Source organism: Poecilia mexicana, unplaced genomic scaffold (assembly GCF_051168715.1).
Source record: "Poecilia mexicana isolate PSO_F unplaced genomic scaffold, ASM5116871v1 scaffold_18, whole genome shotgun sequence".
Lineage (NCBI taxonomy): Eukaryota > Metazoa > Chordata > Actinopteri > Cyprinodontiformes > Poeciliidae > Poecilia > Poecilia mexicana.
In genome coordinates this window covers 17907563-17923524 of record NW_028263387.1, presented here as the reverse complement: position 1 = coordinate 17923524, position 15962 = coordinate 17907563, and the positions used below count along the sequence as shown (strand labels likewise).

The window sequence follows — 15962 nt, the reverse complement described above, 5'->3', positions numbered from 1 at the left end:
GAACAGATCAACAGGAATCGCTGGCCTGAGTAGCAGCGGATCAACAGAACCTCCTCCAGAAACGACTTTGATCTGAACCTCATCGCTTGACGCTCATCTGCTGACTTTAATCTAAAGTAGCAGGTGGGGAAATTATTCAGATTTCATGTTTAGATCAAATTAAACTAATAGCAGTTTGAAGTCAGACCTCTAAGTCTTTCCGCCTTTTTTATGTTTTCTTTCGTGGATTTTTAGGCCAAAAGCTCAAATTCAGAGTAGGTCTAATCTTTAAAATGTCTCTGAGAATGCAATCAGGTTGAAATTAAAATATTTTTAACATCTTTCAGTTTCTAAAGTACATGGGCTGTGCAGCCTCAGGATTATTGAACAGGATTTGCACAATATTCCTGTGAAATTTAACAACAAATTATTCTCAAAGGAAAAGCTACGTAAAACGCTGTTGGCTTGTGTTTTTAAAGCGTCCAATCCAGGAGCCCCATTCATTTTCCTCGTCACTGATTGGCTAAACACTTAAGAGCTGGGAAGATGTTCGCTGCTGTCATAGCGCCAAAACTCCTTCTGCTGCCCATTATATAACATATTAAGATATTTTAGAGTGTTAGCCGTTAACCAGTTATATGCATTTCAGATGGAGACTAAAATATTCAGTTAAACAGGGAGTCCCTTGTAGTTGGGACACAAAATGACAGAAATTATTAAATTTGTGTATTTTCTGTCTCCAACTCTTGTGAGAAAATAAAACTCCTTTACAGAAATTCTCAAAGTTTTTGGAATGGCATGTTCCAACTTTAAGTTTCCTCTAATGAATTTCACATTCTGCTTGCATCCCAACTCGGTACATGATCTGCCGGTTTTGTAAAATATATGAATCCAATGTTTTACTCAAAGGTTTCTACCAGCTACGTAAAACGCTGACATAAAAAATAAAGCTGGGAAATACCAACAGGTTTTATCCTTCTGATAAAACCTGTTGGTATTTCCCAGCTTTATTTTTTATCCATTGCCTGTCCATCCTTTTGATTCTTACATTGACCCATCTGTGCGTACGAATGTTTGTCCATCAACCTCTCCGTGTGTCCGTCCTGCTTCCGGCTGTCCTTCCTTCCAGCTGTCCATCTTTGTCCGTCCATCTGTCCCTTTGCTGTGTCCTGCTGTTTGTCCATCGTCTTGTTGGTCAGGGGGATTTTTGCTGGTTATCCTTTAAAGTGCAATCTCTGTTGAAAAATGTGCTGGAATGAATTTTTCTTTTTTCACTTTATAAAATGAGTCAAGCGTAGATGTGGGTGTTTAGAGTCCAAAAAAAAAAAAAGGTACGAGATTTGATCCTTCCTGACGCCAAAATCTAGAAGTTTTTTTTTTCAGTGACTCAAATGTTTTACAGTGGTCATAAAACAAATTAATATCAATTCAGGTAGTAAAGTATGATATAAAAACCTGATAAAAGTACAAATTAATGTGCTCATAGAAACTCTAATCAGTTAACTTTGAGTTTTACAAAAAGAATAATCTGGAGATAAGAGAGCAAACTCAGCCTTTTTGCTTTACTAGCAACAAACTTTATGAAAGAGGAGTTTGATCACATCATACAGACAAGTTGAAGCAGAAGAGTTTCTGTCCTTTGGGGTCATCTGCAGGGTCACAGACAATTTTAGTGGAAACATGTTTTACTCAGCCGCCATCCTGGATTGTTTTTTATTTTATTTCTAGTAAAAATACCAAGTAAGTTATGATTCCTGGAGATAATAACTCGTCTCAGTCTATCAGACACTTTCTTTTGTTCCATTTAATGTTTTTACAAGCCTTTTAATATGCTTTATAAAATCCTTCACTGGGTAAAAACTGCCAAAAAAAAAGCCGACTACTCTAATGTAAATGTGTCTTCTGTTTAACCTTCACATTTACAGGCTGAGATCCATTCCCAATTTCTAAGAACTGACTCTAAAATTCATGTTCTGCTCGTGATTAAGATTTATAAACCGGGTCTCCTGCTGTAAAAGAAAATCGCGTCTGTGCCAGAAACAGGGCTGGAGATAAAAGTGCAGGATTTGGTTTTTCTTCCCTCTCTTTGTCAGAAATGTCTGGCAAGTTGAGCACCATGATCAGCGCCGGCTCCAGCACCCTGGACAGCGCCGGCTCACGCCGAGGCAGCAGAAAGGAAAAAAAACGCTTTAAAGCGTTCGACTGTTTTTATCAGGGAGGCTGAGTGGAAAACTATCTGAATGTTTTCTAGCTTAAAATCACTTTTCTATCCATGTGCATTACTAAAAAATAAAATGCATTTCAGAAACCAATAAGTCGTAATGTTTATCTGCACATGGAGTTCGGATAAATCCAGAGACAAGCCGTGCAGCATGTCAGCCTGGGAAGAGGCTTTACTCCGCCCCCCACCGACACCATACTGTCTTATTTACGGTGGATATTTTTCTGCCCACTGCTGAAAATTGTTCTGTCATGGAGGTGTGATAGGAGTTATTACCGGAAAGATCTCCGATCAGATTTTTTTTTTTTTTTTCACTGCGCAGAGACGAGGAGGAGGGGAAAAAAGCCTCATGGCAAATGTCAAACACTGTTTCCAGATTTAATTTGTGGAGCAGCCATGAAATGGCCATGCACAAATCTGTTATCTTTTCCGCATGGGGAAATGATACGCACTTGTGAGGGGGTGATGCTGCTCAGAAAAATAAAATATACAGACCTCTGTTGCTTTCCATTTATCCTTTCTGTCTGTTTTTAAGTGCAGCTGGGAGCGACGTAGACAGAGGGGAATAGATGTCTCTTTAGGTGTGACGGACGTTTAATAGAAACGTTGAGGAAGAAGAAAAGATGCATTTATGAGAACAATAACGCAAAGGTCGCAGTCGGAGCTGACTGGCTTGTGTCAAAACAAGTAAAGGAAGAAACAATTGGACATATTTAAGAAACAAGTTCTGGCCCATGAACGTCGCAGACTCGTCATGGTCACGTTCGTTAGGTTTTTTCATCAAATAATTAATGTATTTGTTGTATTTACCTTTCAAAACAGAATCATGCACAACCATCTAATTTGTTTAAATCTGTTTTGTTAGGTTGGAAACTTTGTGCTTTACATTTTCCACCAACAACATTCCATCCTTTTCTCTTTTTTATTTTTGCAAAAATTTAGTTTTTCTTTGTTTAAAAACCTGAAAGTAAAATAAAATGATTCTCGACTGAATGCTTTTGTCAAATAATCAAATTTTTAAAAGGTAATGCAACATTTGCAGCTCCAGGCGAGTTTTATTTATCTTGACTGAAAGCAAAAATGGCTCTTTGGATTGTTGCAGACCTGAAGAATACCCTTTAATAGCGTCCCAAGAACTGCATATTTCCACAGAACCCTCCCAAAAAAATCCTTCTCAGTCCATAAAATGCTCACAAACTGGAAAATCAAACTCCTGTGACTCGGCAAGAGCAACAGAAAACCCAGATATTGTTCCTGAGTCTGAGGTTTTTCCAAAACTTCCTCGAGGAAATCCTTGTCTATACCCTCTGTGTTCCTCACACGTTGGATCTTCAGCTTCTGCCTTGAATTAGGGTTGAACTACATTTCCCCAGTATTTATTTCACTGACGTTGACTAAACCTGAAGCCAGGAAAACTCATCCCAGCCCAGTTATTCTCTCTCTGCTGGTACATGTTAAAATCCAACACTTGATTCTTCTGCATGTGTCAACTTGTGTAAAAAAAGATCTGCTTTCCTTCTGACGTTTGTTGCCCTCGTGACATGAACGCCGCTTGCTTTCCAGCAGGACTCCACCCGGGCCCCATTTGTTGCACCAAATACCAGCGGGGCAGGAAATGAGCCGCGAGTGGAGCCCCGCGGCTTCCTGCCATAACTCCACCTTTGTTGTGACTGGTCACCTGCTGCCTTTCAGGGTGCAGATGTTGAGAGCTTGTTCCTTAAGTCTTCCCCCTGAAACATGATGCACATCAGTTCACAGGAGCATGTTTTCTACTTCAGCTGCGTTGGAACATTTTGTTTCTCGCTGTTTGACATTTTGTTTTTTTCTCCGTGTGTCTTTCACGGTTATGCATCTTTTTTTCTTTTTTTAAACAAAGCTTTTAGAAAGTCTAAGGTGCCTTATACCTTAGTAAGGTAAAAAAAAATTAGTTTGCTAAATATTTTGCATGCAGTCTTCCCACTACTGAGTTATTTTTCTATTTGAAATTAGATGAACGTTGATGCATTTTTGTAAGATTTGTTGAGATCCGGAGCGCTGGGCGGCTCGGTTGGTGCAGAGGTGAAAGTCCTTGACGTAGTTTTTTTATGGTTTGATTCTTGGTCTATGATTTTCTGCATGTCCTTTATATTTCCTGTCCATTTACTGTACAATAACAGCCTAAAAAGTCTGTAAGGAAAAAGAAATATTCAGATCCACAAAGCAGAAAAAGTCCAGACTGCAATGAACACGTACTTCTGAGAAGAATATCATGGCTGCCAATCCCTCCATCTAGGACTTATAAATGTATAAAATCAGGAAGAGGGCAGCTAACATCTCTGCAGACCCCACACATTCTGGAGACGAACTGTTTAGACTTTTGCCTTCACTTCGGTGACACTGTGTCAGTTTCCTCCCCCCAGAGCATCTCTCTGATCAACAACTTGCTGCCAGAATCGTCAACTTATTCGTCTGTGAAACAAAATAACCACCAAAACTTGCCACGCTAACAGAAATAGCTGCATATGTTTGAAACCTTCCTTTTCATTCTTCATACTTTAAAATCGTGCAGCAAGAGCGCTTGAAACCGTAATCGATTGCACAGAGTCTTGGCCAGAAAAGCTGATTCTGATGCTCCTTGTCTCTGTGTGCGTTTGCAGTTGAGTTATGTTTGTGTGTCGACTCCTCGGGCAGTTTGCAGGTCGTTCTTGTTTACGTGTCCTGGTCAGGAGGTTCAAGGCATGACTGATGGAGACGGGTACGCAGAGGAGGAGACGAGAGAGAAGAGGAATGACCTGACAGATCCTCTATTCAACTCTTAATCACAGATGCAGCGTGCAGACGGTGCATGTGTGCAGAAGTGGCAGAATGTTTTTATTATCACATTTCTGGGAATATATTTACATTTAACTGAGATCAGGTTAGATGTTTGTGAGCCGTCTGTCTACACTGTGGTAGAAATTTAATGTTTGCACTTTAGGATTTAAGAAGTGTGCATAAAAAATGGTTTACTCAAACTTAGAAATTTTGTTTATTGGAATTATTTTTTTACTGAGGAAATAAACAGACCTGTGTCTATTTTTATTGTACATATTTAGCTGCCTGGTGGAGAGAATCAAGGATGAGGAGCAGCTCTGATTATTTTTGTCTTGGCTGTGGTGAAATGTCGGCCTGAAGGCAATAGCACATGGTCTGCTTGCTGATCATTTTCTCTGCCTTCTCAGCTGTCTATTTTGTCCAAAGAGGTCCAAAGTACTCTTGAAGTTTCAGCTTGATCTGTGATCCAGTAGAAGCATCAAAACTGTGCTCAGATCACCGGAGGAGAAATGTGCAAAATGATGAGGAGCTGAAGATCTGGGTGAGATTTAATTCACAACAGATGTCATCACAGGGCACTTTACGAGGCAAACTAATTCACTGCTGATTAAAATAATTATACGTTAGTCCAATCTAACCATGTAGTCAGATTCAGATCCAATTATACATGCAGGTCAATTTAATCCAAATTGTAACAGTCGGGTTACAATTTGGATGTCAAAACGTTATTCTCCAGGTGAGGAGGAACGTCTTCCTTTTAAAACCTTCTCCAGAGTCGGTTTCATAGAAAGCGATGCAGAGTAAAACGGTAGCGCCGCCCCAAGAGCACCTTCTGCTGGAAAAAATAGATGAGCAACACCGACGTCGACACTTTCATCCAGGAAATAAACATGGCTTAGGACGGCACAGGTGAAGTTGTACTTTCTAAAGAAAGAAAAACAGAGCTGAATAGAGAATGACTTGACCAGGGGTACTTTCTGTAGAGGAACAACCCAGAGCACACGTAAGAGTGGTATTATCTTCCTCAGTACTTAGACAAGAAAGTAGCACAGCTAAACACTGAATCCCTGGGTGAGGTGTACTTTCTATAGAAAGAAACATGGCTTAGGATGGCACAGGTAAAGCTGTACTTTCTATAGAACGAAAAATGGCAGCAGTGAACATTTCCAAGACTGGCAGACACTAATCACATAATCGTTGGATCAGCAACGTTTTCTATTGATGAAAATGAAGGGATGGGCCGTTAACCGCAGCAATAATGTCCAGAAAAGAGACACGGCCATGACCAGAGTACTTTCTTTAGAACGAACAATACATGCAGAAAGTTTCATTTAGAGTCCAGTTAATGACTTTGTCTAAGAAAGGGGCATCTTAATAAAAAAAAACTACTTTCCATACAAGGAAATGATGAATAAGCAATGAGGTGATTGCAGCGATTCCTCCTGTTAATGGCCGCTTCCAGCAGAGCGACAAACACAAAGCACCAGGCCAGATGTACTTTCAATGGAAAGACGAAGACAAAGAAGCAGCAATAGTAGTAAAACTGTGTAGCAGAGGCAGAGCAGATCCCTTAAACAGTTTAGAAGCTACGTTCTCAAAGTTTCTGCGATTTGTGAAGGATCCAGAGCTGAAAGCGTGGATGTGGTGGATGACCCTGTACAGCAGATATTCTTGCTCAAACTTGTTTCTGGGGTGCTTTATTGAATTTTAAACATCACTTTTTTTTTTTTCTTGTCGAACATCGCCAGGATGCAGCATAAAGCGTGACCCGGGTCTCAACTCTGAGCCGCACCGGGCTCGTGTTCTGCCGGTTCTGTCTCAGTAAATAAGGGGGGAAACGGAGCTTGAGGGCGGGGCTCGGAGGTACAAATTTCCAACTTGTATTCAAATCGATTCTCTGAGAGAAAATGCAAACTGAGGCAACGCAGGACTCTGAAAATGAATGTGATCTGGCTTCGCCAAGCGTAAATTAGACTCTACACTTAATCCAGTCTGTGAAACTACAGTTCTGCTGTTTTTATTGAGTAAACAAGATATGTTCTGTCTTCAGTCTGACATTTTTCCATTTCACAACCTGTAAAATATTAATCGTATATGAATGAGATGTCTGGGGTAGCAACCCCATCATCATGCTGGGGTTTCCCCCCCCCCCCCCCCCCCCCGTTGTCAGGTGTTTGGAAAATGACATCCAATTCCTGTGCTGACAGATTGTTGGCTGGACCAGAAAATATAAACAAGTGACACTTTTCCCCCCATGAGATGTACATGCTGCATTTAAATATCGAGATTTAAATCCAGCAGCCGCGAGGAAAAGCTGAGAAGATATTCTGTTTCTGTGGCCGCTCAGTGCTGACCATCTTTGTTGAGGTTGTCCATTTTTCACATTTTTGTTCTCTTGCCTTTCAGGACGTATCCTGGGGTTTTTAATGGGGTTAAAATCTGGAGTTTCTTCACCCTGAACCACTTGATTATGATCTTTTCTTTGTTTCACTCGGCTCTGGCGTGCTGGGAAAACACCAAACTGCTGCTGGATCGTTGGGGGAAAGTTACTCTTATCCCGTATTGCAGAGTTTTTAGCTAAAGCTGAGCCTTGGATCAGAAACAACCCCACACCTGAAGTGCATCGCTGTCAGCCTGACACAGGACTCATGCTAGCATTCAACTTTTCTTTTTTGGACAGTTCTCTTTGACAGATGCCCAAAATAGTCAGAGGGATGCTTCACTCAGTTCTCTGCTGTCTAATCCTGGTGCTTCCTGTCAGTCTGTCCTCCATGTTTACTGGTTTCTGTGGGAAAAGGAGATGTTTATGTTACTGCAAGCAACAAGAAGCGGCACCATAAACCATCACACTAATGGCTCTTTTGCACCAGCAGTGTTGCTTGACCCGGCTCGTTTCTGCACAGCTCTGGTGGTTTTCTGTTGCAGCTGAGTAGCTCTAGTTGACCCAGTGTGTGTCGTCGTCACAGTTTCCACAGTTAAAACGGTAAAATGACACAGAAGGACACGGTTGGTACGCTGAACACTCTTCTCAGTTTACCTTTTATTTCTGCTAAAACTCCTCATCGCAGCTGTGACCTTCTACAAATGGTGCATCTATTGAAAATGAATCACTCTTGGGAATCCACCCTCTAGCACACAGGGGTCAAACTCGAGGCCCGTGGGCCAAATCCGGCCCACCACAGGTTTTTATGTGGCCCTCTAGATGCTATACTAGCACTAAGTGCGCTTAAATGTTATGTTATTAATCAAATCAATGTCGTTTTTATCTGTTTACTGCCAACTTACATCAATCAGTTCCTACAGATTCTTGAGAATTGTAGTGAAAATTTACGCAAAAATCAACAAATCCTCGCTCTTTTTTACGCTAATAATTGGGAGTTTATTGCAGATTTTTCTCAAAAATGGTCAAAAACTTTCTTACTTGTACTAAACATCTACCTCTGCCTAAATTGACGTCAGATTTGACGTCCACGATCTATACAGCAAGTCACATTTAAATGAGCACAAATATCGGAAACATTTCCAAATTAGTACCACAAACACTTTGATGTTTATTGCAAAAAAATCACAAAAAGAATCATGCAGTCCTGGAGGGACCGAAAAGACGTTCTGCAATATTTAATTTAATATTTAATTGATCCTTTTAAAAGTTTGTGAACAGGTTTTATCAGCACATTGTGGGAACTGGCCCTTTAAGAGCATTCAGGATCTTGATTTGAGTTTGACGCCCCTGCTCCAGCCAATCAGTGACCGACAGTCTTCTGATGATGCGTTTTCAACAGCAGGCTCTAAAAATGGTTTGGTACTGCTTAATAAAGTTTGGATCCGGCCTAAAAAAAAAGTCCAACCCGCCCCAAGACCGTCAATATTGTGTCCAAGCCCAATCCGACTCATTAACTTTAGATATAGGCCCAAGTCCAGACTTTGGTCTCTTAATTAACATTTTTAGTCCATAATTTTAGTAATTTGTCTCATTTTTATCTTTTATTTAAAATGCTCCAGCTCCATTTTGTGGCCTGTTTTTATTGCAGCGTGAGTGAAGTGCAGATCTTCTGTGTGGGACCGGGGCAGGAAGGGCTCTGCGTTTACTGTGTGCTGCACTTGTTTCAATCTGATGAACGCCTTATTTTCTGTTTTCTCAACAGGACTAAAACCTCCATTTAGACAAGAACCTTCATATGGTGCATTCTCATTTGGCTTTCTATCAGGACTTTAAGCCTTATTAATCGCACCACAGAAGCTCAAACCTGACCTGAACATAAAGCAAATAATTTTTAATCTGGGCTCAGATTTACACCATCAATCTAAACCCAACCAGTGGGAAACCCTTTTGGTGAACCCGTCTCCTTACGGTTCTTCGTGATCTGATTAATTATGTCGATTGTACTCGCAGAAACATCCTCACCTGTAAACCAATTCAGTGCAAACAAATGATTTCAGCATGGCGGTAACCATGGCAACAGGACTGACTTGCATCAACTTTAATGGATCCTGTTTTAATCTTGTTCTAAAACCACCAACCTACCGGCTGCGACTGCAGATGGAAATTATCCTCCAGGGCTAAATCATACATTTATTTTGAATAATGTGCACTGTACCTTTAAATGAAAACACAAAAAGCATTAAGATACAGAATCTGATCTTCAGAATATCACGTAATACTTTTTTTTTTGTACTCTAAATGACCAGTCGAAATAATCTAAAGTTATAGTTATTTTTGTTTTGTTTGTTTTTTAGCCTGTTACGACTGGCTCAGGGTCGTAACAAAAACGTGAAACCATGCCGTGGTTAAAGTGCACAAAAATAAGTCTTTATTAACAAAACAACCATGGATTGTGGAAATCAGTATCAGTGGTGTAATGTAAATGCTTGAATGTGTTGTATGAATGCATGTGGAAATGTTGAAGTGCCAAAACAAAGACAAAATCAAAGGTGCAACAAAAGGGAAACTGAGGCCGGGCCACCAAACATCTCCGACAGCAGAGTGGACGCTGCGGAAAGCCAGCGACACTGAAGTCGGGAACAGCCAGGTTAAAATACTCTGCACGCCCAATCACCAGATCCGAGTCACCTGCAAAGGGGAGGAGCAAAACAACGGACACCAAGACACCTGCAAAACAGCCCACAAGGCCCAGGGCCGTAACACCCCCACCCATAAAAAAAAGCAGGTTCCAAAAGGGAACCCTGCTACTGTCTAACTCGCCATGTGTAAACAAACCCAGCCACCATTAAGATGTTGCTTTCACCACCAGTTGTACTTAGCCAGGTTAATATGTAATGCACAGGTTCTCCCCTCCTCACTCCAAACCAGCAACTGGTGCACTCAGAAGCTCTTTTAAGGATAGGAAACAAAGAGGGAAAACAAGCACAAAACAGGCTACTAAACTGGAGCGCGAGATAACGCGTCAGCTACGACATTGTTTTTCCCTTTAATATACTGAATATCTAAATTGTAGGACTGCAGAAACAACGACCAGCGAATTAATCGCTGATTTGGACACTTCAGGGAAGACAAGAAGGTCAATGGATTATGATCTGTAAACACCACAATGTTAGCGCCACTACTTAAATAAACATCAAAATGTTTCAGGGCTAAGATCAAAGCAAACGTCTCTTTCTCAATCACTGAATAGTTCAATTGGTGTTTATTGAATTTCTTTGAAAAATAACTCACCGGCCTGCCAATACCCAGATCATCAGTCTGTGTAAGGACAGCTCCGGCACCCACGTGACTGGCGTCCACGTAAAGCTGAAAAGGACGGTTAAAGCGTGGTGCAGCCAATACAGGAGCAGCACAGAGGAGTCTTTTCACCTGCTCGAAAGCCTGCTGACAAAGAGAAGACCATTCAAACTTTATATCCTTGCGCAGCAAATTTGTTAGCGGCGCCACCACAGATGAAAAGTTTCTGCAAAAACATCTGTAGTATCCTACCAGCCCAAGAAAACGCATTAGTTCCCTTTTCGTAGCTGGAACAGGAAACTGCTCTACCGCCTGAACCTTCGCTGCAACAGGGCGGACCTCACCGTGGCCAACCACACGACCTAAATAGGTAACAGTCGCCCTTCCAAATTCACATTTGGCTAGGTTGATTGTTAACCTCGCCCCCGCCAAACGAGTGAAAAACTCCCGGATTCGCTCTACGTGCTCTTCCCACGTGTCAGAGTATACCACCACGTCGTCCAAGTAGACCGCACACCCAGTCATGTCACCAACCACTCTGTTCATTAATCTTTGAAACGTCGCTGGCGCATTTCTCAGGCCAAACGGCATCACCGTGTAAGAATACAAGCCGGTAGGAGTCACAAATGCTGACACTTCACGTGCGCGTTGTGTCAAAGGCACCTGCCAGTAACCCTTTAGGAGGTCAAACTTGCTAACAAAGTTAGCAGAACCCACCTGGTCAACGCAATCATCCATTCTCGGCAGCGGGAAACAATCTGGTTTTGTCACAGCGTTAAGCTTGCGAAAATCTGAGCAGAAACGTAGGGTGTCATCAGGCTTGGGGACCAAAATACATGGAGATGCCCAACTGGACATACTCGGTTCTGCAATCCCAGTACGAAGCATGTAATCTACTTCCGCATTCAGATGCTTACGCTTCTCTAGATTCACTCTGTAAAACCGTTGTTTTATTGGTTTAGCGTCTCCCACATCCACATCGTGTTCAATCAGATGCGTGCGACCTGGCGTGTCCGAAAACAAACAAGGAAATTCACCAATCAGCTCTGCTAACTGTTTAGCACGATCTGCAGGTAAGTGAGCCAACAACGTGTCCAATTTATCCAAAGTTTCAGAGTTTTTAAGACGCCCATGAATCAGAGTGCTGTCCAACTCATCCGTGCCGCTGTCATTCCCCACAGGTGACAGTGCGCTGTCCGTGGTGCTGAAAGTCTCGCTCCCCCCAGCAAGGCTGTTTACGGCACACGCCGGGGTAACGCCATTACACTGTGGGTGAAATAAATCCTCCTGAGCATAATATGGTTTCAACATGTTGACATGACACAACTGGCTTTTCTTTCTCCGCTCTGGCATTGATATTAAGTAGTTCTGGTCGGACACCTTCTCCAGAACTGTATATGGACCAGCGAACCTCGCCTGAAAAGGAGAAGTCAAGACTGGGCACAAAGCCAACACTTGATCACCAGGCAGAAATGAACGAGTCTCAGCACGGCGATCAAATAAGTTTTTCATATTCCTCTGCGTTTTAGTCAGTTTTTCTTTAGCGAGTTCACGCGCCAGATACAAGCGTCTTCTGAAACCATTTACATAATCCAATAAGTTTGTCGGTGGGACGGGTTCTTTAAGCCCGTCCGCCACCACAGCCAACGGACCTCTCACGTTGTGTGCAAAAACCAGTTCGTTTGGGCTAAACCCGGTGCTTTCCTGGGTTACCTCTCTGGCAGCCAGCATCAACCACGGCAAACCTTCCTCCCAGTCGCCCGCCAGTTCTGTACAATAAGCTCGCAGGAGAGATTTCAGAGACTGGTGGAAGCGCTCCAACGCCCCCTGACTCTCTGGATGATACGCTGTTGCTTTACTGTGTCGCACCCGTAACTGCTTCAAAACCTGACTGAACAAATGTGATGAAAAATTCGTTCCTTGGTCAGACTGAATGACTTTAGGGATGCCAAACACCGAAAAGAACTGGGTGAGTGCACGTACAACTGACCTAGAAGTTATTGAACGTAGTGGATAGGCTGCTGGATAACGTGTAGTTTGACACATTACAGTGAGCAGATACAATGAACCAGCCTTTGAGCGAGGTAACGGACCAACACAGTCAATTATTAAATGCTCAAATGGCTCAGATGCGGCAACAATTGGGCTCAATGGGAACGGTTTCAAAACCTGATTGGGTTTAGCAATGAGCTGACAGACATGACACCTCTTAATGTAAGACGACACGTCCTTTTTAAGAAGCGGCCAGAAAAAATGTCTGAGAACCCTGTCATACGTTTTACGCACACCAGAATGGCCAGACTCGTCATGAGCAACGTTCAACACTGTGGAGCGGAGATTAAGGGGAACCACTATTTGAAATACTGGCTCACCCACAATGTCAGCATGAGGCAACCATTTCCTCACCAACAACGAATCCTGCAGGAAGTATCCACATGCACAGTCCGTGATTTCAGTCAGCGGGCGCACCTTATCGAAGAGAGTCTTCAGAGAAACATCAGATCGCTGCTCCGCCGCGAACTCGCTGCGAGACAGAGACATAGGGAGACTGGACAATGGAAAAGTTATTTTTTTCACACATTTCTCCTCTTTCCCGCTCCGAGCACGCATCATGGCTCGAGTAACTGCGCATGCAGTAAACACATCCGGGAATTCCCTGTTATTCTCGTCAGTCTGAGAAATGACTCGTGTAATCGGCTCCGACTTAACTAGCCCATCCAACCGCACAGTGTTCGCCCACAAACGTGTCCCAGCTAAACCGTTACCCAGAATCACAGAGACTCCGTCAATCGGCAAAGCAGGGCGCACAGCCAACTGCGCGTCACCAGTAAAAAGTTCGCACTCGAGAGACACTTTATGTAATGGAGCAAACAGCACGTTTAATCCCATTCCCCGAATCGGAACACAGGCACCCGTCTCAGATTCAACCGAGAACGGCAAAACATCAGCTCCAATGAAAGAGTCAAACGCGCCAGTATCCCTAAGAATCTTAACTGGAACCTTTTCCGGATTATTTGGCAGTGACACATACCCATCACGAATGAAAGGCTGATACGAGCCGCCTACTTCAGAAGACCGGACGTTCGTCGCGTCCTTCAAAGGACTCTGCACCGGTGCAGCCAAACCAACGCCTTTAAGAGCAGTCTGAAACTTTTTCATTTCAGCCTTGAGCTGATAACAATCTGCCTTAATGTGTCCGCGTTTGTGACAGTAATGACAGACACGATCATCTCGAACAACCGGACCTTTAAACTGCCTGGCCCCATTTGACTTAGCGACAGCATCAACCCAATCAACACGGTTCCCGCTTCGCCCAAAAGAATGTCTGAGACCAACATGATCTGAAAAATCCTTACGAGTCAGCACGTATTCGTCTGCCAACACTGCTGCTTCAGACACAGTCTTAGCTTTCTGCTCATTAATGTAAGTTGCGATGTTTTCCGGCAAGCCATTTTTAAATTCCTCCAACAAAAGTAGATCGCGGAGCTGATCAAAGTTTTTCACATCCTGTGCAGCGCACCACCGATCGAACAAGGCCGTTTTTACCCGCCCAAATTCAGTGTAACTCTGATTGTCGGATCTTTTATAGCGGCGAAACTTCTGTCTATACGCCTCGGGCACAAGTTCATAAGCTTTTTCCACTGCACTCTTCACTTTATCATAGCTCAAACTGTCACTAGGTGACAGCGAGGCATAGGCTTCCTGTGCTTTACCAGTAAATACACACTGCAAAAGCAACGGCCAAACCTCCTTAGGCCACTTAAGAGTCTTAGCCACACGTTCAAACAAGACAAAATACTTGTCTACATCCAACTCTGAAAAGGGTGGAATCAAGCGAATGCATTTATTAATGTCAAATTCCGCCGCTGCAGAACCGCTGTCCTGATCAGCAGAACCGCGCGCCGAGTCGCGTTTCAAAGCTGCCTCCAGTTCCAATTTACGCATCTCAACTTGATGCTGCATCTCCAAACGACGCATCTCCAATTCCAACTCCATCTTGCGTATCTCAGGATGAAACGCCCCAATTTCAACCTGGGTATTTGGTGCAGGAGGTGGCAAAACCTTTTGTTCAACCAACGCGTCACATAATCGCCCTTTAATAATTCCCTTTTTCTCTTGTTTAACCACAGGCACTTCAAAATGAGCAGCAATGGCTATGAGATCGTTTTTAGTAGCACTATTAAACATCTCCAACGACGGATCAGCTATAAAATTGTCCAAATCGAACTCCATTGTCAAGAGGAAAAAAAAACTGATCACACGTCAGAGTGAAAAAAAAAAAACGCCAGCTAAGCGCCAAATACAGTGTGAAGTGAAAGCAAATTGAAACAAGTGCACAATGGGTCCAAAGTAACCATGTCCCCACTATACTTTACCTGCCTGCCACGACTCACCTGATCAACTGATTCCTGGCTCTTCACGTGGATCGGCGGCGGGTTTATTAAGCACCAAACCAGTAAGAAATTAATCTTACGGACTGCCCCCGAGATCACTGCTTGCACAGTGAACGCCAACCGCAAACCCCCACGACACTATCAAAACAAACAGGTGAAGTCTAAAGCGACAGCACCTCTTATCCTAGCAGGAGACACAGCCACTAAAACAGAACCATCACTGATGCACAAGCCCAAAGCATTTCACTCACCTGAAAATTGGACCAACCTACCAAACACGCCACAGCTGCCCCCAACAAGCAAGCGGGTTAACAAAGCCGCGTCCAACCCACACGATGACGTCACTGCTCACTCCTACAAACACGAAAAACAATGAGTGAAATACATCACACAATTAAACCAGCAAATTTACGAACTGTAGGAATTTAGCTTTTGACGAGCCCCCATTTGTTACGACTGGCTCAGGGTCGTAACAAAAACGTGAAACCATGCCGTGGTTAAAGTGCACAAAAATAAGTCTTTATTAACAAAACAACCATGGATTGTGGAAATCAGTATCAGTGGTGTAATGTAAATGCTTGAATGTGTTGTATGAATGCATGTGGAAATGTTGAAGTGCCAAAACAAAGACAAAATCAAAGGTGCAACAAAAGGGAAACTGAGGCCGGGCCACCAAACATCTCCGACAGCAGAGTGGACGCTGCGGAAAGCCAGCGACACTGAAGTCGGGAACAGCCAGGTTAAAATACTCTGCACGCCCAATCACCAGATCCGAGTCACCTGCAAAGGGGAGGAGCAAAACAACGGACACCAAGACACCTGCAAAACAGCCCACAAGGCCCAGGGCCGTAACATAGCCGTTTGCAGTTGAATGAACATTTGGAGAGATGTGTTC

At 43.1% G+C, this 15962-nt stretch overlaps 2 protein-coding genes across 4 annotated transcripts in view; one reads left to right on the top strand and one right to left on the bottom strand.

Moving 5' to 3' along the window:
- The window catches only part of pcxb (pyruvate carboxylase b), a 381625-nt gene that overhangs the window by 279051 nt on the left and 86612 nt on the right, over nucleotides 1–15962 (top strand). The gene's annotated exons all lie outside the window — the stretch shown is intronic.
- Nucleotides 10047–15926, bottom strand: LOC148154090 (uncharacterized). The gene is made up of 3 exons (XM_088015954.1): nucleotides 10926–15926; nucleotides 10668–10817; nucleotides 10047–10064 (listed from the first exon to the last, which is right to left on the bottom strand). The coding sequence occupies exons 1-3, from the start codon at nucleotides 14904–14906 to the stop codon at nucleotides 10047–10049; spliced, it is 4149 nt and encodes a 1382-aa protein (XP_087872080.1). The 5' UTR covers nucleotides 14907–15926.